The 22483-nt window shown below is 44.4% G+C and overlaps 1 protein-coding gene across 10 annotated transcripts in view; it reads right to left on the reverse strand.

The window, feature by feature from the left end:
- Nucleotides 1-22483, reverse strand: part of LOC1279156 (aryl hydrocarbon receptor nuclear translocator homolog) — a 199886-nt gene that overhangs the window by 60688 nt on the left and 116715 nt on the right. For all 10 annotated transcript variants that reach the window (XM_061660569.1, XM_061660571.1, XM_061660570.1 and 7 more), the window contains one exon: nt 1958-2118. In XM_061660569.1, the coding sequence (XP_061516553.1) occupies nt 1958-2118 (161 nt within the window). The remainder of the gene's footprint in view (nt 1-1957; nt 2119-22483) is intronic.

Consider the following 22483-nt stretch of genomic DNA (forward strand, 5'->3'; position numbering starts at 1 on the left):
GTCCTACGACCCCGCCGGAGGGTCTGTGGTTTGTTTCACTAACTGAAAACCTTTTTTTTCTATTTGCCTTCACATTTCTTTTTGTGCTGCAGCAAATGCGATAAAAATCGGACATTTTTCATAATGATTTACATCGAGCAATTAATCTCTTTTGCCGACGGGCAAAACTGGCTTGTTACGCTTTTTTGATATGTTGGTAGAGAAACTGAAGGGTAGAGGTGATGGTGGTGCTTGGCAAACCCAACACCTTTAACCTTTTGCTTTATCACTCACCCTGAGTAAGATGTCTCCTCCGTCGGTCGGTCGGTCGTTTTGTCCGGTCAGTGGCAGTTCGTTTCTAGCTGGTCGATTAAAAATTATCGCAACATCTTTATAGCAAAAGTATTTGCGGATAGCTCGTTATCTAGGTACGTTGAACGCTTCGGACCGAAGTGAAAGAGTTCCTTAATTATTCTACCGTTCGAACTGGAAGCCCACTTACAATGGCGCGCGCAGCACCCTGTCAATTGATTGAATTATTATGTTCCAAATGAAAGTTGTGCCCGCCCGGTCGTTGGACATTTTAATGTCTTTTCCCTCGACCCCAACAAACCGTGCCAGCTATCCCTGTGGCAAGCCCCTCTTTTGTTGACTTTGAAAATGATCCAAAAGTCATTATTTTAACCTGGTGTAGAGATAACGATAGTAATTAGAAAAGAGTTCGCTAACGTTCACCTTGGCTCTTTTTTCCATCTGCATTGTTTTTTTTTCATTGTTTCGAGCTGACTTTAGTTTCATTTGTCTTTAGCTTTTAGCTGATCGAAACGGGTTGAAAGAGTGTGAGCAGAGTAGAGGAAAAAGTTCATCTTCCTTCTATAACAAGAGACACCGTTGCGCCGCCGCCATTTCTGAAAGTTGTGAGCCGAGCTCTACTCTACGCTGCCGTACTTATAAATTCTCGGCTAATTATTTGAATAAATTATCCATTCTCTAGCGTTTCTTGCAGGATCTAGGATTCTTTTCGCGAGGTCAGCATAGTTGTCTTTAGCAGGACGTTCTTTTGTGTTCATTTTCTTACACGAAAAAAAACTAAGTAGAGCTCCGTGAAGGAATGCCACTCGTCGTTTGACACAGTTCGCAACCATTTAATATAAAATGTAACTCTTCTTGGACAGTAAATGCAACAATATGTTAGAAGACTTCCTGAATACAGTAAAATGCACAAAATAAAAAGAAATTAAATTTGAAGGACGATCAATTACACGAGTTTTTTGCTGCTTAAAGTTATGCCAACAAAATGGCTGTTCCGAGAAGGCTGATTTCCACTGTTGAATTCATTTCTCAAGAACAAGCAAATGCGTTTCCTACACTCAAAATGTAATTTATCTCACTAAGGGGGAAAACTTTTGTCTCGCACAGCATGTACAACTCGATTGAGAAATGTCCTGTGCGCAATAAATTCACAAAAATTTCAATGAACTAACTAAATAAAAGTTGTACATCGCTTTCTAGCTAAAAAAAAGTACAGCAAAGTCAATTAAACTGCTAGACAGTATGATTCGTCTGTCTAGGGCGGGAATCATAACCTATTGCCGCGCGTGTAATTTGCCGTTTTCTTTGCCAACGTCACAAAACGACACCATAACAAATCCAAAACACCGAGGTACGCTCACGGGTTTTATGGCCACGAAATGGTGAAAAGAAGTGAAAAAAGCAGTTCATTTCATGCATCGGGGAATCGTTGGCAGCACTCTCCGGTATGAGAAATAAAAATATTTACGACCTTTGCAAAGGGGAAATTACTTTCAAACTTTTGATGAAACCCGGCGACTACCACCCACCCCGAACGCCATTTGCGCTCATGCTAATCTGTGAGTGCTGCTTTCTTTGTCCTGTCTGCATTACACAAACCTCTGAATTAGCCAGCCGAAAAACAATAGTAAGCGCCTGGGAGCTCATCAAAAAGCTGGAAACTTACCTCTTAATGCCTTCATGTGCGCGACGGCCATCCGCAGGATCGTCAGCTTGTCCGGTTTCCGCGCGAGGGCACTGCAGGTCGGCACCATGTCCGACAGCTCCGTGATGTAGGCAGTCATTTTGTTTCGCCTCCGCCGCTCGATCTCGCAATGGTTTTCTCTACTGCAAAAGGTGATAATAAAATATATGGCTGTGTTACACAAGATGGCAAGCTTGAAGGCGATGCGGTGCGATGTTGTTTCTTATCGAGGGAAGGGGGACGAGATTAGTGTTTGGAAAGGAAGAAGGATGATTTGGAATGTATGGAACAGTAGGACATACTGGTAATAAAATAGTACAAACAAATCTAGCTGTATTAAATATCCCGCAAATTAGGAGATACAGTTCACCCAAACCCTTGTAGGAGCAACCAAATTAAATGCTAATGAAACATTGCCCAGAGGAACTCCCACGTCACTTAATTCCAGTAGTCCTTTTGCTAATGGTACACTGCACCTTCTTTGGAAGACCCCTAGCGCTACTCAATTTGTCAGAAATGCATATGGAAACGAGCGATCCAGAGCAGAACTTCTTTCCCCCCGAGGTGTACAGCAAAGTGCAGAAGCGTTTAAGATAATCTTAATCAGATTGCCAATTCCAACCACCAATCCCTTTACGGTTGGGCGTAAACAATTTGCCCGGAAAGTTTCTTGATCTTTTTCCCCCCTTTCTCCAGTTTGTTCCACCGCATGTGGGTTTGCTTCTCGAAGGGAAAGAAATAAAACATTTCCATAAAAAAACCAACTGGCAACTGAGAGCTCGTTGCGTTTGCCTTTAAACGTAGAGGGAAATACTCGCAACAACTCCTTACCCCGTCGCACATGAAATCATAACTGAAAACACTTTCATATTCCGAATGCTTCCCCCCAGCACAAAAAAAAAATCCAGAATGATGGGCGCAGCGGCAGCAGTATCATCATTCTCGCTCATAAAATGCTGAATTATTATGAAGTAATGGCTACATGAGTGTGTGCCCGGCCGACGATCGACGAACACTGCTCCCAGAACCGTCGAGGGGTAAAAGGTTGAAATTTGTACGCTCTTAGCAAAAATTTCCCCAACGAAAAACTTCCGATCCGCTGGAGCGCTGGCTGGTAAATAAAGGCCAAACAGAGGAGCGACAGGACAGGGCTGCAGAAATGATTGTTCCAAGCAGAGGCCAAAAGGATTCGAAAATCCTGCAGCTGTCTTTTGGAATGAAACGAGTTGCGGGAGCAATCGCGCGTAGGCTGGTTGTGTACGGCTTGGATGATGAAAACGATGAACCGAGCGAACCCCGGGAACTGGGTTGGGTTTGAATATAGATATGTATGTTGAAGCGAACGAAAGAAAAAGCGCACAGGGGAAAACTCGTGTACAGAGAAGGATAAAAGTGGCAAAAGCGCCCCCAAAAATCGATATCAAAAAAGACCGCAATGTATCGTAATAATCGTAACAATAATTATTATTGTTATTTTACTTTATCTTTCTTTATGGGTTACGCGATACGCTGGAGTTATTGAAAACGAGAAAGAAGCACAGATGATGGGACCGACAAAATAGAAAGGAAAGAAAGAGGAATGATACACACAGACGAGAGGGCATTCGTTTGGGTGGGATTTCTGTTTGCCATTTATGGCGGTGTGGGATGTATCAATGCCTTACGAATGGTTTATAACAATCATTCATCGTAAGGGTTCACATATGCAGCGGAGCGAGGGAAGATCATTACAACACACACACACACATACACTGCATATTTGATAGTGAGAGTAAAAACTTCATAAAGATGTTCCCGATTTAAAGAAACACGATACGCGGGCGGCGAGACTGTAGGCTTTGCCACAATCATATCATTTTATTGACTCACACATATGGTAATGGTTATGTGTGCCTAATGGTTTTACAGACGAGAAAACCCACCAAAATCGCAAACAGAACGTTTTTGAAGCATCCTTTTCAACACCATCGGAAACGAGGACAAGGAGCACACTTAGCTATTAGCTGTTGTAGAGCCACGCGCGGTTGAATTACGTAAAAATGGCATTTTATTTGCAACCATTTGCCTAATGCGTTGTTTGCTGCCACTGCACGATTGTGAAGCGTAGCCTCATCTCTTTTCATATATAAAATTGCAAAGCTACCAAAATTTGCCTCGTTATTGATTATGTGAGAATTAATATGCAACGCATCGATTAAAAAAAAAAAAACAAGAAAACGGTTCGTGTGCCACGCGCGATCCGGAGTTTGCAATTTTTCAATGAGCCATATCATCGTGCAGGTTTGGAAGGTTTTGCTTCCCGTACGCTGGAATATACATATCGAAGGGGGCGGCCGTACCGTTCAAAGTTTCCCCCCGGCCTCGAAGTAAATAACCTCACCTGCCAGTCTCCTGAGGGCCAATGGGGTGGCAGGTTTGCAAGATTGAGCCAGTACATGCAACAGAATTTTTGATGGTTGTTTTTACTTAAGTGTGCTAATTGATTTTCATTAGAAAAAGGGAACCCCTCTTTGTGGCCTGCTCACGATTGTTAAAGCACGATTTGGTTGGGTTATGGAAGAGAGAGAGAGAGAAAGATTAGGCGCCGTTACGGTCTATTTGAGTAATGATGAATTGATTTTGAAAGTTGGTGGACGCGCTGGATGAATTATTGACATGCGCTCCCTGTTGAGCGGGTGCATTGGTTGGGATTGTAGTAATTTTACCTCATGCAAGGCACTTGGAGCAGCCTTGTTTAGAAGGGTGCACTAAGCCCGATTGCATGGTTGACAAGCAAGGCAAATCATTTTCGATTGAATTAGTTAGGAAATCGTTGGAGAAAGATCGAGATTATTTATTTGTTGTGGAACAGTAAAATAGAAATCCACGTGCTAAACCTAGCAATGTCACAACATGGTATGGTGCGCTTGATTAATCCATTAGCATACGCTTGTTAGCTTTCCTATAAACGATTTTGGCACACTGAACACCATTAGCATTGACTCATTCTCTTAGCCCTGCTTCGAAAGGCAGTGAAAATAGTAGAGACGCAATGCATGGGTTAATATTGTGTACGCGGAGTGCAGTTGAACAATTATGGTGCCTGACGCCACCTATTCTACTGCAAACGAAGGAAGTCAACTTATATAACAGGATGTGGAACCAAACCAAAAAGAATATGATGAGTATGTTTCGAGCAAGCTTTTTCGCTGACGGAGTTGACTTTCATGTTTCGACCATGTTTCAACAAAATTGTGCCAGACAGACAAAAAAACATAATGCGGTCAAATCTTTGACACAATAAATCAATTTATACAGAGCGCGGCAAAGAGAAATGCAAGCGAACTTCTTCAATATAAAAACATTCTGAAAAAAAAACCATGAAAAACCAATTCTGAAAATTCTAACACCATTCACGAGTAAATAAAAACTAAAACGTGTTAGGTATGGTGAAGTCATCCTTTAAGCATTACTCAAATTGTTATAAAGGTACCGTCTACTACACCGTGAAACGTAACGATTTAATGCTAATGTTGGTTAAGATCTGCCTACTTTAAAAACGTTATTTATTGCTGCAATCCATACCATTGCCACCCTGATCAAGTGTGTTAATATTATTCATCAAATCTTTGACACAATAAATCAATTTATACAGAGCGCGGCAAAGAGAAATGCAAATGAAGCACCGTCTAAAATTGCATTCAATGCGAAGTAACGGTACCCAATCATTGCATTTTCGATGCGTTTTATGTTTTTTAAAGAGTTCGTGCTTTTAAGGTTTAATTTATACTGAACACTCAGCGCGTTCAGTGAAAATACCGGGTGCACTGAACAAATACAAATAAATTGAAACTCGCTCCATTCTGTCACATTATTGTTATAAGATAATAAATTGCGGTGGTTTGCTCCTATCGAGAATGTGAATATATTTACACAATGGAAATTAGATACTTTCTTTCCAATAACTTGTGTTGTGTTATGAAAAAAATAATATCTTCCTATCGAATATCTTTTTTCTTCATGCAATTTTATTTCCCATCGATCGCCAGCGTCGGCAAAAAAGTATTTTTCACTGATAAATCGTAAACTTGCTTCATTTGCTTTTCCTTCCCGATGCCGCATCTGGGTCTGGTACACACTCCATGGGCATAGAAAACATTTTCCTTGCTCACTCCCCCCTCACACGGTCATAACTCAGAATCAGCAGTTACAGCGTATTGAAGTGCATTCGCGTCGAATCTTCGGATCGGTGCCACGGTTTCGTGTCGTCCATTTTGTTCCTCTCAGTTCTGGTGCTCGCCGATCGGAATCAAATTAAGGAGCTTACGCGCAGCGGTGTTCTTATCTTTTTGCAGTTATCATTTTGTTAACTTCAGGGTTCTCGCCTTCTCACTGGCAGTCCGACAGGGAGGAATTCAATGCAAATAAAAAAAAAGTACCAGTACATATCCACCGTTACATCTTGCACTTTGTGGCAAGGCGGGCGTCGGGCTCCGTGGCTCACGCTCGCTCGTCTTCTAAAGCTCCAGCCCAGCGAGCTCTATTGAATATTGGCTACCCGTACGCCCGTAGGCTGCGCATAATTGAACGCACAGTGCACAGAGGGTAAGCATGGCAGGACCACAAGCTCCCTAGTAGTGGCGATGATGGTTATCCAACAACAATGAACATAAACCGCATGCTCTTCTCCGGAAGATAGACTGCTGATCGACTCCGCTTCGGGCGGAGGTGTTCAAAGTTTACTTAAGTGATGGGTCGGTTTTTTTTTCTTCTCTCTTCTTGCTACCTTCCTATATACCCCACGCCTTCCGATTGGCGCTTTTATGGGAGACAAAAAGGTCGTAAAATAATAACAATTTCTTTTCTGCGGTACGATTATGCGCCAAAGAACGGCATCGGTTCCCTCGCTGGACGCGGGACGAGGCATCATCACCAGTGGAGGCAGGTGATTAAATTACTACGATAGTAATTGTGCAGTGGAATGGTGTAGTAGTGCCGGTACCGTCTACCACTAGAAGTAGACACACACAGACACAAACACACGCCGAGCCGAGTGGTGGAATTGATTGGTTGATTTCGCATCGTAAAATGGTGTGCTTCGGGTTTCGGGGAAGTACATTAATTTAAAATGACTGCAATAAAGTGCCATCAAATAACAATGCCAATCAGCGTATATTATTAAAGAGTGTGTAATGAAACGGGAGAAAAATTGGACGATAAAATCAATACACTGCATTAAGGAGTATAACAGCATCAATCATGCTGATAAATATAAAAAAGAACAAAGTTATTGGACATACAAAGGATAGGACAAACATCTTTCGTAGGATTTTGTTGTTTTAGTTTTACATCATTCTACAGAGCACTACAGAACCAATTAAATCCATTAAAAAAGCATCGCTAAGTGTTCAATCAACCCCTCGGCAGCTAACCGATTAGTGTCCCTGATAGTCCCTTCTGTGTTCTTGCCATTTGTATGCCAACTTTCCGCTGTATAGCTCTTGCTCGCTCAAGTTCCGACTTAAAAAAAGGATATGCAACAATTACACACTATCACAGCTGGCATTCGAACACACAACCACAGTAGCATAGAAACGGCAATGATATATTCAGCGAGCTCCTCCTCCTGATCCAAACAAGGGGCAAAAGGGTAAGAAGTGCCAGATCCGGCTGGTAACGGACAGCGAAAATATATATTGCTCTTTGTGTAGTGGCCAATCGTGTCCTTTTCGTTTCGCATACAACCGACAACGCACACACACGCCCTGCCAGAACATCACCATCACCATTGGTAGGTGGTTGGAATTGTTTCCATAAAATTTCGCTTTCACCACATACTCCCGCGTCTTTCTCTTTGGCCGCGTTGAATGGTTCCAGCAAAAACACAGTCCTAACCACGACCACAACACACACCACAAACCCCCGAAATCGAGGGTGGTTCACGAGGCGTTTGGGGCAGGGAGAAAATGCGCGCGCGAACCGACCTGCCATTTAGATTTATGTCCGCATAATCTTTCGAGGCTAATATGTATGATTTGCATAAGGCAACATGAAATGTCCATTACTCAAAAACGCGGCGAAAAATACAATCATGCCCCAAACATACATACACACACACCCCATTCGGGATGTGGTTGGCGAGAAGGGGGAGGCAATGGACGCGTACAAACGCATACATAAATGGAGGAAAGTGCGAGAACAGACGGGTTAGAAGAAAGCCCAGGAAAGTGGATGGAATGAGGCCTATTCCCGCGCCACCTGTAGCTGGCCAGTATGTGTATGTTTGTGTGTGTGTTGATGATTTGCTAAATTTTAAGGGATGGTGATTATATGAGGCATTTCGAGACACACGCAAGCAGCGAACGTGAAAAAGGGGTGAGCCTCATCTCTGTGTGTGTGTGTTTGTGTATAGTGCCAATTGCTTCCAAAAGTGGAATGGGGAAGTTCATGGCGTCGAACCAATAACCGCAACGCCACATCCAAATCTGCATTCCCGTAGTACCTTATCCACCGTTACATCCATCTGTGCGGTGGGTGTAGTGCGGCAAAGGGGGGAGGCTTTACAAAGTGAGCAAACACACTACATCCTTTTTCCTGTTGCTCCAGTTTTTGACGCTTGTCCAAAGGCACCATTGCATGAGGGCAGTTGCATGCGTGCAGCCGGCACAAGACTGCCTCCCCACAAACGGGCCTCCAGCCTGCGTGTGTGCGCCCCAAAGTAATGCTCACTTCATTCACATTTGATGACCCTAACTAGCGGGTGAGGTGACGACCCTTTCAGCCAGCCAGCCAACCAATGTGCCCGTGTTTAATCGGAAGCTTCCGCAAGGTACTAAACCCAAGAGAGAGAGAGAGAGAGAGAGAGAGAGAGAGAGAGAGAGAGAGAGAGAGACGCCAACCAGAGGGGAAAGGAGGATAAAGCTAATGGTGCAGTGGAGCTCCGGTGTAGAGGTGGAGGTGACAGGTGCGAGAAATAAACACTTTTGCATGCGATTTTTCCGTCACCACAGCCCGCTTGCGTGCGCCACTGTTGCACCTTTGCGTTGGATGCACTTTGCACACATACACACATATACTGTTGGTGTTTCGTGTTAACCTGTACCAGCGGCACTAGAAAGAGAATGTGGCAGTGGCCAGAACGGGAGCTCCCTTATGCGTGCCTGCTTGGCTCTATTGCGGGTGCGGGAAGTTTAACAACGGCAACAAAACAACCAATGCATAAGTGATTACCATAATCACTGGTATAACTTTCCTGCCGGCAGTGTCCTGGTCATGGAAAGCAGCAAACTGACCACAACACACATTGCAGCAAGAACACTGGCAGAACAATACACCTACCTCCCTCTCTCTAGGGAAAGGGGCGGGGAGGAGAAGAAGAACGAGCGGGTTGTAATTGATTTGCCTACGGAAAACACGATGAAGTCTTCCACCAAACCGCAAAACGGTCCCACATACCTTGTTGCTGAGCGTTACGCGATTGGAGCCATATCATCATCGGGACATTCAGGGACACACACACGGGCAGTCGGGTTTTCTTTCCAATCGGGACCTCGGCAATGGATCAACCAATCAGTTGCTGTCCCAACCGGTTCACCGCGGAAGCGGCAACACATGGGAACGGGAAAAAGGATTGCCCCACGATAGCATGTAATGTCGACCGGTGGTGGGGCAGTTCAGAACCGTACCGGTGGTGTTTGCAAGCAATAAATTAATGATACAGTCAGCGGGCAGCGTCTGCCAGTGACACTGAACGCATCGCTGTCGCTCACTACTGTGTTCCCTTTGAAAACATTCGATGTATAAAAATTTAAAATCCAAGTTGCATACACCCTCTGTAAAAGATTTTCATCAAGCTCCGTAATATGTTGGCCCCACGAAGTTGGATCATTTTACACCAGCGAGATTTTGTTATTTCACCTGATGTTCCTGGCACAGTATGGGTAAAGGCTTCATCCGTCCGTAGTCCCACACACTTTTGGGTGACTGCAAAAAGTGGCAGAGCAGTGTGCAGTAATGCATACTAATTTCTTCATTTCTCTCGGCTTACAATTAATCCGCACGACAAACTTTAGCGAGCCGCGAACGAAGAGTGATGGCAGGCGTGAGATAAGGAAGCAGATCCATACATTGCGGGACATTAAAATGAAAGTGTGCATGGAGATGAGATAAATCGAGCGCACAGGAACAGGACAAGGAAAACTTAATTTCGTTCAGTAACAAAAACAATGGTATGACAAGTTTTATACAAATAAAACCACAGCCTATCCTCTATTAAAATGTCTCATGTTACAAACTGGTCCTTACTTAAATGTTGTATTAAAAATATGTGGCCGACACCGACACGTAAGTCTAGTCTGTCGTGCGGATGTGATAATAGGTTCTTTATAGCTGCCATTAAGTTAGCAACAATGTACAGAGCGAAAAACCGGTCCCAGCATCATCCCGTGCGAAACACGGTAGCATGTCATGTCTTGTCACATTTTAAAACACTAACCTACGCGTCCCTCGCCAAAAACACGCGCACACACAACTGCCGGCTAAATGATTCCATTTAATAAACATGCGTTTTTCAGTTGCTAACGGGTAAGTTTTATTTGAACCGTCACAAGACGCAGCTCTCATTTCCATCCTTTCAGAGGGGTTAATGGAATCGGCACGACGAATCCTGGGATATCAACAGCGGGGGAAGATTATTAATTGTACGTTGATGGCTGTGGCATTCTTGGTGTTTCAAGGGTTGGTTCCCAAGGACAGTGAAATATCCAACACGTCCGACGAAAGGTAAATTGCAAAGATATTGCAGGTCGCTGGATGGAGGATTGACACCACACATCATTTACGAAGAGAGCTGGCGCATTTTCATTAAAGCGGCAATTAAACTTTTTTGTGCTACTACCTCTGCAAATGCTTCTGTGTTAAAGGACGCGTTCGAAGAACCTCTATTAGCGTGAACTCTGATGAGTTCACGTACGAATGTTAGGTGTTCTATTGGGAATCATTAACGTATAGAAAGGATGCGGTTTTGGCACTGTCTTGCGGTTGGACAGTTGTTTTAAAGAATCTCACTCAGGCCTGAAGATGTCAGAAAGGAGCTGAAAGCACTTAGAGGGCGTCCTTTTAGCAGATGAATCCTCTCAAAAAGCCTCCAGCAGCTCGGTTCTTAGATCATATCATTGGATGCTAATTGAACGCTTCGTTATACCCTCACCTGGGGCACATCATAATTTGACACATTCTTAGGTCTTATCGTTCGAACTAGCTTGTATGGCAACCCATCAACCTTCCGAAAATGGTTCAACTTGACAGAAAAAGCCAATTTACTTCATTTCCATCCGTGTGTCGGAATTGAACGCACGTTCGGAGCGTCCAGGCGCACACGCGTGCGATGGTTTTTAGGCTGGAAGAGGATTTTTATTTTGACACCTCATTTCCTGGCACGATTATCACCACGTGTGCGCATGCTAATGCATTCACGAGCTCGCGTCTGGGGTCTGCCTCCTTGGCTCGTTAGCACACGTCCGCTATGGTTAAAAAAAAAAACATGGTGAAACATATGCCTCCGCACGTTTGAACCGGCAGGTCAAACCCAATTTGCCATCCTGCCATCGTGGACAGCTGAATTATGTTTAATGCATCCCATGCCTCCCAAAGCAATGACGAGCGGCCCCATGTTTTGATGAAACAATTTACACTTGCAACGAAAAGCAGCTGAATCAGTGTTCAGTTGATTCTTGTTTTTTTGAAGACTTTTCGTCTACGTTCCGACGGCAACCGTGGGATTGTTATCAAATGTCTGCTTTTCAGCGTCGAGCATTAAAAAAGTCGTGAGAGAACGAAAGGATGACGATAAATGTTCACTGGAACACACACAAACACACACTCGAACACACGCATAAAAGGGTGGGGGAACCTTTGGGGTCGAAACTCTCGAACTACAACATTAATTAGTTGCTTATTACTGACTGGCCCGGCGGAACGTGCGGGCAGGCATACCAAGCGCACACAGCAACTCAGCAAGGACCCGCGTGAGCGCCACACTGAAATGAGTGCGGGTTGACTTCGGGAACTACGGCATTATTGTTAGAGTTGGGGATGGAGGGAGAGCCGGCCGTTGATTGGAACAGCGACTGGAGCTGCCTATAAACCGTTGAGCATAACTGTTGTAGATTTAATGCTTTCTGCAGAAAGCGAAAAGTGGAGATTCATTTCTTGGGATTTCGGTTGTTCCTTTCATCAACAACGTGCGCCTCCTTAAGCGCTGAAACCGAACCGACCGAACGGCATCGGAGGTCTCATAATAAAAACACAAGCTGGGCAGTTATGTTTCCCCCAAATGAAACTGATGATTATTGCTATTACTGCGCGATACACTGTTTAGGGCTTTTAAAAAATAATGAGTTTTTAATATTAAATAAAATACGCACAAGCCGTTGGACAGGAAGATAGTGGGACGTGGAGAAACACATCGAAACAAAACTGGTATGGGCATCAGGAGGACCCCCTCTTCCATGCGTGTTCCAACGGGATGGCTTTTAGTTCAGTTTGCTTACCGGCCATATCGAAAACTCTTCCCACCCAACAAGGAAATGTTGTGGCTATAGCATCGGAGCGGAAAGCAAAGAGGTAGAGTACCTTATGCTACTCCCTCCCTCCATTTCCATCACACTTCTCGTTCCATCCACACCGGATTCGATCTGATTTTCGAAGGAAAAGCCCAGACGCAGGGGGTGCAAAACTCGAACGCACCCATCGTAGGCCAGAGAAAGCCAGTCCGAAGTAATCAAAGAGTAATTAAAAGCAAAGTCTGGCTAGAGGTAGCATAAACTTTAATTAGAATGGTTTTTGCGCGATGACGGATGGGTGAGGGCGTGCGAAAAGGGGTGGCGTTACTACCACCTCCTCCCCAAGCCCACGCTGTTGATGACTGCCCCGGCTGTCCTCGTTTGTAATCCACACCGATCCCGGTGGCTCAAGGAAGAGTTGCGGTGTCGAGGGACTCGTCGACCGTACCACCACCAGGAGCATATCATGATGATGATAAAACGCCACTCCATCCGCCTCGATTCGCATGGCATATATGGGTGGGGGGCGGGAAAACACGTTGGTTCTCATACGGTGTTGAAAAGCATGGGATTGAGGCCCGCCCGACCGACCGGCACACCAGAGGTTAGGGACCTGCTATGCTGCGCTAATGTTGCTGTGTGCTGTGACGTTGCTTGCTAAAAACCAGTGTGCTCGTTAGCAGTGGGCACATTAGCCAGTGTTTTATTGTTGCAACACCCTTTTTCCGGTCACACTGGCCCTCCGACTGTGGGTTAAATGTGCCCCCCCACCCGTGCTCAGCTTTTAATGCATTGATAAGACCGGGGCGACAAGACGCGGGATTATGACCAGAGCTTGTAAATGGGGATACTAAAGGAAGCCTACGGAGACCTGAGGAATATATTACCCAAGGCACTGCTGTACCAACCAGCGGGTGACAAAAAGCTTGTGTATTACACACGTCGAATTTCGAGATTAAAAGAATTGCAAGAAGGAAGATCGTAAAGTATGCAAACTTTGTGCTAAGCACACTTTGTGCTTCTTCTTCTTCATTTGGCGTTGTCGGTCAAGGCTTGCCTGTACCACTTATGGGCTTGGCTTTCAGTGACTTAAGGATTTTATCCCCCCATAGCAGGATAATCAGTCCTACCTATGGACGCACGGTCTATTTGGGGTTTGAACCCATGACGGGCATGTTGCTAAGTCGTACGAGTTGACGAGTGTACTACGAGACCAGCTAAGCACACTTTGTGCATTCCATCGAAAAAAGTCCAAGGTTCTGTCGTTTGGTACAAATTTGGAATGAAATGTGTTATTTAACACTTAAAACAAAACTCCATACCTTACTAAACGAAACATACCGCAAGAACCTCCTAAACAAATGAAGCCCTCCTTCCTGTGTCATGTTTTCCCACACCCCTTCGTACCGTCGACTTAAGAAGTTATCACCTTGTGTAGTTCACTCTCCATGAGCCCAACATACTGCACCAGCTGACCCTGACAATTGCGCATGGCTGTGGTTGCATTTTTATCGGTTAATTTTTCCACCTTCTTTCTCGCCGTCATTGCTTGCTGTTAAAGAGCACTCTTTGCCCCATTGGTATGCTCGTACGTCTCGCAGATTCAGGTTGCTGGGCAACTCATAAGACTGGATCCTACCCGTCTGGAGAGGAGATTCAGCGCGATCCAAACACACCCGGAGCACAATGTTCCGGTGAATGAACCACTTCACCGACCTAACGATCCAAAACCTCCGATGTGCGATCCACCAGCGCCCTGTCTGCGTCTTCCCTTTGGGGCGTACGTAAAAAAATGGAACCAACGTGCGGCAACGTGAGGAACAACTGCGAGGGCGTATATTTGTGTGAGAAATTTTGTGCGCGTGTCTCGTTGCGAAAGAAGCCCAAGCTTCATAGAGGGACCTGTAGAAAAAAGCTCATGTTAGCATACCCCGCCAAAGGCAAGTCGTTGGACACGGCTTCCAAAGGCTGTGGCAAATTTATTCCGCCTTACTGTGGTATGCATAAATTGTAACACATTCACACACCTCCGCCGGCGTTGCGCGACTGTAACTCGTCTTCCTTCTTTATTTTGTGTCCTTTACGCGCGAGAAAATCTCGCACAAATCTTACCCAGCAGCACCAACAGCAGGTTACTGCGGTATGGAGACAACTCCACTCGCTCGCATACTATCGGCCAACGTTTTGGGACAAGCAAACATATGCTCCCACAGCCCTGCTGCCTCCGGGTGGTGTCGCTGGCCTGGTCCGCACTTTCGTCCGTACATCACTCGACAGCATGTTTACAATGTCCGCACACCTATGTCTTTCAGGAATTTCCTGCCCACCCTCGGCCGTTTGCCATTTGCTGAGATGTCGTTTTGCGTACACGGACGCGCGCCGACCTTTACGTACGAGGTTCACACAAACAGAAAATTCGCTTTTCCCTACAGATTGAACCGATTTCTTGGGAACCGGAGAACGCTTCGAGGGTTTCTGTTCTCGCCCAAGGCACATTTTGTACAACGGCTTTGCTTAAAGTTCCGCAAACTGCTTAGCAACTGCAGGAAGCTGCTTGCTCTCTCCCGATCGCCCGTACAAGATTGAAAAGTGATACTCTAATTGACAATCCAGAAATATCTTTGTAATTGGGACGATCGGTGCTGCCGTTGTACGGTAGAATTTTGCGAATCGTTTCTGGGTTTTTTGCAAGTGCCAATGAGAATCAACGAGTTACCGTTCGGGGATGCAGTAGCTAAATGGCAACTGTCCCCATGTACAGTAGCTGCAAGATGTACAGCAATGCGCTGGTTAATTACGTACCACCGGCCGGTCATGCAAACGAACTCTGGAGGAGCGAACTCGTCTCCAAATCGAGAAAAGCAAAATACATTTCCGTTTACTTTTTTGTTTACCTTTCTGTTTTGGTCCTGGACACGTGTTGAACCTTTGTAGATGCGTAATCTGTACTTGAAGCACACCGAATTATAGAATTAAGTAAAGGATTTAAAATATGAAACAAAACATGTTGACTTGAATTAGTATGTTCAGTCATATTTATTCGCCCATTGACCCCCCAAACCTTCGAGACAATTTATTAAATTTATTCTGTAAAGCAAATTATGCGCATTGGCATTCAAGCAAACACGAAACTAATTTCACTTTCTATTTCTTTGCTGGCGCGTGTGAACGCATTCACGATTCTCCAGTCGCACTAATCATTTAATTAATAACGAATCGATTAATCTTCAAGCACACCTCTCCAAAACGGCGACCACCGATCGCACAACGAAGGATCATTTTTCAACCAGCTAGCTCAAACGAAGTCTCACCGTGATCAAGCAGTTTCGTTCGTTTATGGTGGGAGCTCGAATGTGGGAGAAATTTAGATCACTGTGAGCTGATCAAACGTGAAAGCTAAGCTTCCTGTTGTGTTCACAAGAAGTACTGGACTGGAGACGTTAAGCCGACGGCCCGACACACTGTGAGTGAAATGAAAAGTGTTACGTACGGTTCGGGTTTTGGCGGCAAGAGCATTGAGCACTTTTCAAATGAGACCATCCCCTTATGCCGGTGCGATCGTTAAGGATTGATCGTATTAGAGAGTTGTGTTTTTAGTTCGCTGTACAATGTTGCGTTAAAAATTGGATCACCCACGACTGTCACAGCGATCGTTTGTGTGAGTCAATCATATAAGGAAACTTCCCTTTGCGCCATATTAACATGCGTTTCCCAAAAGTCCACCATAAACAAACGAGTGGATGTTTTAAAGTAGTCCAAACACAATCCGGACTTTGCACATATATCCCAATCCGTATACATGTTCCATTTTCTCGGTAACCCGTGTTCTTGAGATTCTCGAGGCAGTTCAATTATTGAACAACGCTAATGTTTCTTGAGACGACACAGGGATAATTACTGTCGCACAGAATAAATGGTATCGCCATACTGGGTACAAAAACATTTCTTCACAAAGGTAGAACGTTCCCACAGTATCTTATGTGCTGTAGGTAGGTTGGCCTTTATGGCGAGCAGTTGCAAACAAATAGATTTTTTCTCCATTCTATGAATTACAATCAAAGAATGCCCAACTTTGGTACATTCATTCATAAACGTTGCATTAATTCCAAAATTTGGACAAAGAACATTTTGCATACGTCATGGAAATTGAATTATATTTAAAAAAAGATTGTAGTACGCATAAAAGTCGATTAGATATGGCTTATTTTGATTATTTAAGGCACTCACTTAACAACGAGAAAAGATTTGATTGGCTATTGTAGCAAAATCCCTTTCTAAGTACAGTTCAATGGTTTCCACACAGCAACCATGGGAGGCTTTTACAATGTCCATAGCCCACCTTAGGTCGAAAAATATGTCGATCAGACTTTTTTTTTGTACGCCGTAGGCTTCCTGTGTATTGTTGGTTGTCTACACCACCAAGATATGCTGTCCTATGTCCAACTTGCCGGTGCATCATAAGACGATCAACCAATTCATAGTTCACTAACATTGCGTTCGTTTCTTGTTTCGCGGCAAATCATATCTTGTGCTTCGATCTCTGCGCGAGTGTCCGCATCCCTTTTGTGGTCAAATATGCTGTTGTGTACTGTGCACTTTTTTATATATTTGGTTCTGCACCGGTTGCTTAGCTGACCACCATAGAGTAGAGAGCTGGACGCGCGCGCGCGCCTTCCGATCGTTCATTTTTTTTTGCTAGAAGAACCGCCCGGTGGGAAATCGAAACCGATACAAGCAATGTAGCGAGAAAGCAAAACAAAACCTCTCTTGTCCTAGCTTTCCTCTCTTGTCCAGCTTTGAAACCACGCGCTGTCCATTCGCTGGGACCGGGACTTTACGCCCAGGGAGTTATCTTATTCTCTACTTAAACTTTAGTCACGACTGAGCTGTAACTGACCACAATTTCTGAGCCACTCCGAGGCCCGACGAAGGTTCCCGTGTTTTATTCTCTCCCTCCCCCTTCCCTCTTTTCCACTCCAAAACGTTCCAGAGCTCATGAGCCATAACAATTGCACCCAAATGATGATATCCTAAAGCAAACGCGGTGATCGCACAATGGAATGGTCTGACCGGAGCGCTGCGACGGCAAGGAGCAGCAGTATGCGAACGAAACTGGTTCAGTGCTGTGGACCACTTTAGCAATCCCGCACAGTTTCCGACGACCCCGAATGGGAAGGGGGTAGGCAGCCTGCTAGGAACGCTATGGACACGGTGGACGGTCGAACCCTTTTCCCGGCCGAGAGGGAGATAAGCCTGTCGAACGCTAGACCAAAACAGAAAGAAAAGCACCGTCCGTGTAAAGATGGATGGTGATTCATACCCTGGGAAAAAGTGGCTTGGAATAATCTACGTATTTCGTGCGTTTCATCGACGAGCACACAGCCGGTCATAAAAGTGTAGACGGAGATCGGTTACCCATACCGAGTGTTTCTCATTGATTTTATTTTTATAAAAATACAACTTTCAATTGTTAATTGCTCGATTGCTTGGGTTTGTTTCACTGTATGGAAAGGGCGAATCCGGAGCACATCAAAGGACCATTCGTAACAAAATCTATCGAACCATCTATCGATGTGGATGTGCATCAACAAATATTTCAAAATCGTTTTTATCTTTCTCCGCCCTTGTAACGGTTGTGCGCTTTGATTTACAATCCTATTTTTATACATGGGAGCTCGTTTGAAAATATAAAACCTTTTCGCGAAATGAAAAACGATGAACCCACGATGTTGAAGGAGTTTCCCATGGACATTGATTTTGTGTGTGTGAGTGTGTCTGTGTTTGGGTTCGTCTCCATCGTCGCACTCGGTAACCGTCTGTGTGCTTACAGTTTTATTATCGTTATTTTTTTTGTCGTCGTCGCTATAAAACAGCATTGTTCCGAATGGTATTCCGATTACCTTTTCGAAGCGAGTGCGCCCGCGATTGCTCCGCTTTATTCGCCTTGTGCTCCTGCTTTTCCCATGGCACAGCACCTTTCTGCTGGTGGAGGCAAAACTGCAAGCGCGTTCCTATTGTGAACGATTTGTGCATCGTAACGTACGGCGTTGGTGGTTGAACGGCGTATAAAAAAAAGGGCAGATAAAGAACACTGCTGCCACCATCCGCCAACCTCACAACAAATGCATTCTGGTCGTGGGGTTTGAGAAATCCAAATTTCCAACCGTTTCCAACTCGCAGGGAGCGAGTACGCGACAGGCGGCAACACAGAACGATATAAAACCAGTGAGTGCAATTTACTTTTAGAGTAACATAAATTTTCACCGACTAGGAAAGTTTCCCATATATATACATTTTTTTGGTACGTTGCTTCTTTCTGCCATTGGAGCCTGCCACCACAAAGTTGTATGAAAATGGAAAGATTTCCAAACGTGCAGAAACCGGGCCGGGAAAGCGAAAGAACGCCACCGGAGGAGGTACGATGAGCAGAAGAAAGAAAGAACAGAGCGCATAACCTCGTCGTGTAATGGTGTAAGAAGCGTTCCGAGAGCGAGAGTGCTTGGGAATTGTGGCGAATGTTGCCACGTAAAATCGCTTCCCTTTTGCTTACATTGTGTGTGTGTGTGCGGGAGTTGGTTGGTTGGGCCGAAGATGCACGCCACTGCAAGGTCCTTCCTTTGCTCTTCCAACACTGTACGTCGAGAGGGCGCGCGCGGGTTGAGTGTGCTGTGCACTTTTCCTCGATGCCACCGGTGCGCCACCCTTTTTCTAGACACATACTTACACACACAGTTACACGCAGAGGGAAGAGAAGAAGGATTCTATTTCAAAATTTTTCGCTTTTCTTATTTACCGCTCTTTGTAATCGTAGCACAGCAGTTCTACTTGAGCGCGGGTGTTGGTGGCGGGTTTTTGGACTGAGCAGCGAACCAATTTCGTATAAACCTTTGGTAAATCTTTTTGCTTGGTCGTTTCGTCCCACAGCATGGTTTCTTTTCTCCCTTAGCGGTTGCTCTTCTAGCGTTGGAAAAGGTAATCATAAATCACCTGTGAGAAGTTGCCGTTATTATTATTACAGCGTTCGGGGATTCGGACCGCGAAAACCCCGTGTATGTGTAGTGTGGCAATAGCAGCCGGTTGATGACACAATGCGGGATGGGGAGGAGAGAAATTTCGACTAGTTTCTGAAATGGAACAGATGCTAGACACGTGGATATATGGTGCTATATCGAACGAAGGACGGTGTTAGGTAGAGTTCTGTTTCGTCTACCTTTGCACTGAAACAGATTATTCCAATTTGACGTATTCAACCAGTTCATGTTAAGGATTCTGCTAAAAAAACGTCTATTAAAGCAGTATATTACTTCTGTTCTTCTCAGCTGATTATAGCCATGTGCATATTGTTTTGCTCATTGTAGAATAGTTAAAATTTATAAAATAGGTTAGTTAACAAATGTTGTAGTGGAACCTGCAAAACGAACATACATTGATGGAATCATAAAAACGATTACGCAGAAATTCAGGTCATACTGAATACAAAATAACTAAGAATGAGTGCTGGTGTTAACAATGCAACCGTAATTCACACACAAAGCTATGTCATGAAAATGAATGAAAATAAAAAAGAGAGCAAAAGCTAAAGCGCAACGCTTTAGTCAGGTATGTTTAATCCGCTTTCAATACGGTAGCCTTTTCTGGGCGTTCTGGATTCATTAATCCGGATTTTAATCTGGTAGGAGGTCCCGAACGGACGTCAAACGAGGCGCCAAATAAACTACCAACGCGTTTTACAGGCAGATAAAGAATAGAAGGCTCAAAACTCAGATTACCACTTCAACATACCAAGGAAGAAAACAAACGCCTCTTTCGTTAAACCAATTCCATGGTGGAAGGATTAGAAGGAAAACCTAACCCGAAAGGCAACATTCACAAATAACTCTCTAAATTACAAGCAGATATAAAGAGGAAGAGACAGAAAGAGAGAGAAAGAGAGAAAGACCACGAAAAAAGCTTCATTCTTAACAAATTCTCTTCAAAGCGATAGTTAGGAAGGAGGGCGGGTTTTCGTTATTTAAAAGCCCCAAAAGCCCCAAAAGGGAAGGTTGCTACCTTTTTTTTTATTTTCTGTATGAATTATTATAATTGGCACCCAGAACAAACGAAGAAGAAAAAAAGAGCTAGTAAAACAAAACTTTGACTTCACATTTCGTTTCCCAGTATTATGATGATTAGGTTTTATTCCATATATACTTAGTACGATTTGCTTGGTAGCTTGGTTCCTACGAACAGTCTTCCCTTTACCATTTTATTTGTGTGTGTGTGTGTGAGTTTTTTTTGGTTTGACACTCATTTTCATCAACCGGAATAGTTGGAATAGTTTTGTTCTTTGATTGCCTAAATTTGTTTGGATGTATCCGTCGGCGCAACTGTCTCCGGTGTTGTCTTAGAACTTTTTTGCTAGCATCATTAACGAACTTATTGTTCCGTTTCTTATCGCACACGTCTACAGGCATATCGGGAAACGAAACAAAATGCAGTGCCATTTCCCATTATAATGGCTTGCTTCATTTTTGATATCATAATTAGTCTTTCGTCAGTCCTGCTTTGGGTATACTAGTTGTCTTCAATTTTAAAATGGTAGATTTAAAATGCAATGATCTGTGCGCTTCAAAACAATTTATTTAAGTAAAACTCTAAACTAAATTTGAGCATTAAAACTATGTTACACACTCACGATTGGAAGCAGCATTTGAATACCGTCACAAAAAAGCGTACTCATATACAGTGGCATTGAACCTATAACAAAGGAATTGCGCCGGTGTACAGGAGACAACGGACACACAAAAGCAACCATACCCAAATTTAAATTCATTTGAATCTGACAATTATCTATAATTTAGTAATTTTGAATGTCCCGTCTGCGATGACCTTCCCCACCGTTTTGATTATCGGTTGCGGTTAGATTTTCCGTTCTGTCGGCGCAGCGGTTACGCACAAGGTTTCATAGCTAAAATCAATCTAACAAAAGCAACACCAAGTTTTAGATGGTGCTCTCAAAATAGTGAAAACTCCGAAACGAGGAGAAGGGAAAATCGCAACATAGCGCTTAACGTATCGCTCGGTAGCTAGCGCTCGAGCAATTAAATGACTACTGTGGACCAGTATTTATTTCAATAACAAAATAAAAGCTTCCCGAGTCCGTAGCTAGATTTTGCCCACAAAAAACAGCATTCAAATCTCACCGAAGCAGAGGTTCGTCGCTAGTTGCTGGTCGAAGTTTTCTCCCTGTTTCCTGCACAACGGGAAACAAGATCACAGCACACCACTGTTGTCAATGGTTTTTATACAAACCTTCGCGATCTGTCTTTCTCTCTCCCTTTATAGTGTTGTCTTTCTAGTTTTCAAGGCGTTTTGTATCGGTTGGGAAACGGATCGATTTGCGGGCTGTGACCATCCATGGCCCTGAAGGCCCTCCCGATCCAGATCATATAATAATGGTTTGTTAGTGGATGTTGCCGCCAGTTCAGATTGGGCCTCCGAGCGGTAGCCGAAACTGGTGGTTGGTGACCGAATCTAGGGAAGGCAAGGATCCGGGGAGAAGCAGGCGCACGCACCGGTCTTTTAAAAGGTTTCTAATCCCCGACAATTTGCTGTGATTATCGTTATTATTATGAGCTGTTATGCTTATTTTTGTGTTGTTGTTTTTCGCTCCACCGCCGATCGATCCGTACACACATACGCCCCTCCTGTGCCACACAACCGCCGCCTTCGACGATATTTTGGGGTTGGTAAAAAGTGTCCGCTCTTTGTGTGTGTGTGTGTGCCAGCGATCTCGACGACTGCTCATCCGGTGGTGAACGATTCTAATGGAAGGACGGTACGAACCGTAAAACCGGAGGTTTCCCGTAACTAGGGACCAGCAGCAGCGTCCACACGCGATTTGCTTTGTTTCCCTTTCTCACCTGCCTCTCTCGTATCCAGATACCATTTTCGGAGCCAACTTGGCCACGGTTGGATGGGGACGAAG

The sequence above is a fragment of the Anopheles gambiae genome, chromosome 3 (genome assembly GCF_943734735.2).
Source record: "Anopheles gambiae chromosome 3, idAnoGambNW_F1_1, whole genome shotgun sequence".
In the NCBI taxonomy this organism is placed as follows: domain Eukaryota; kingdom Metazoa; phylum Arthropoda; class Insecta; order Diptera; family Culicidae; genus Anopheles; species Anopheles gambiae.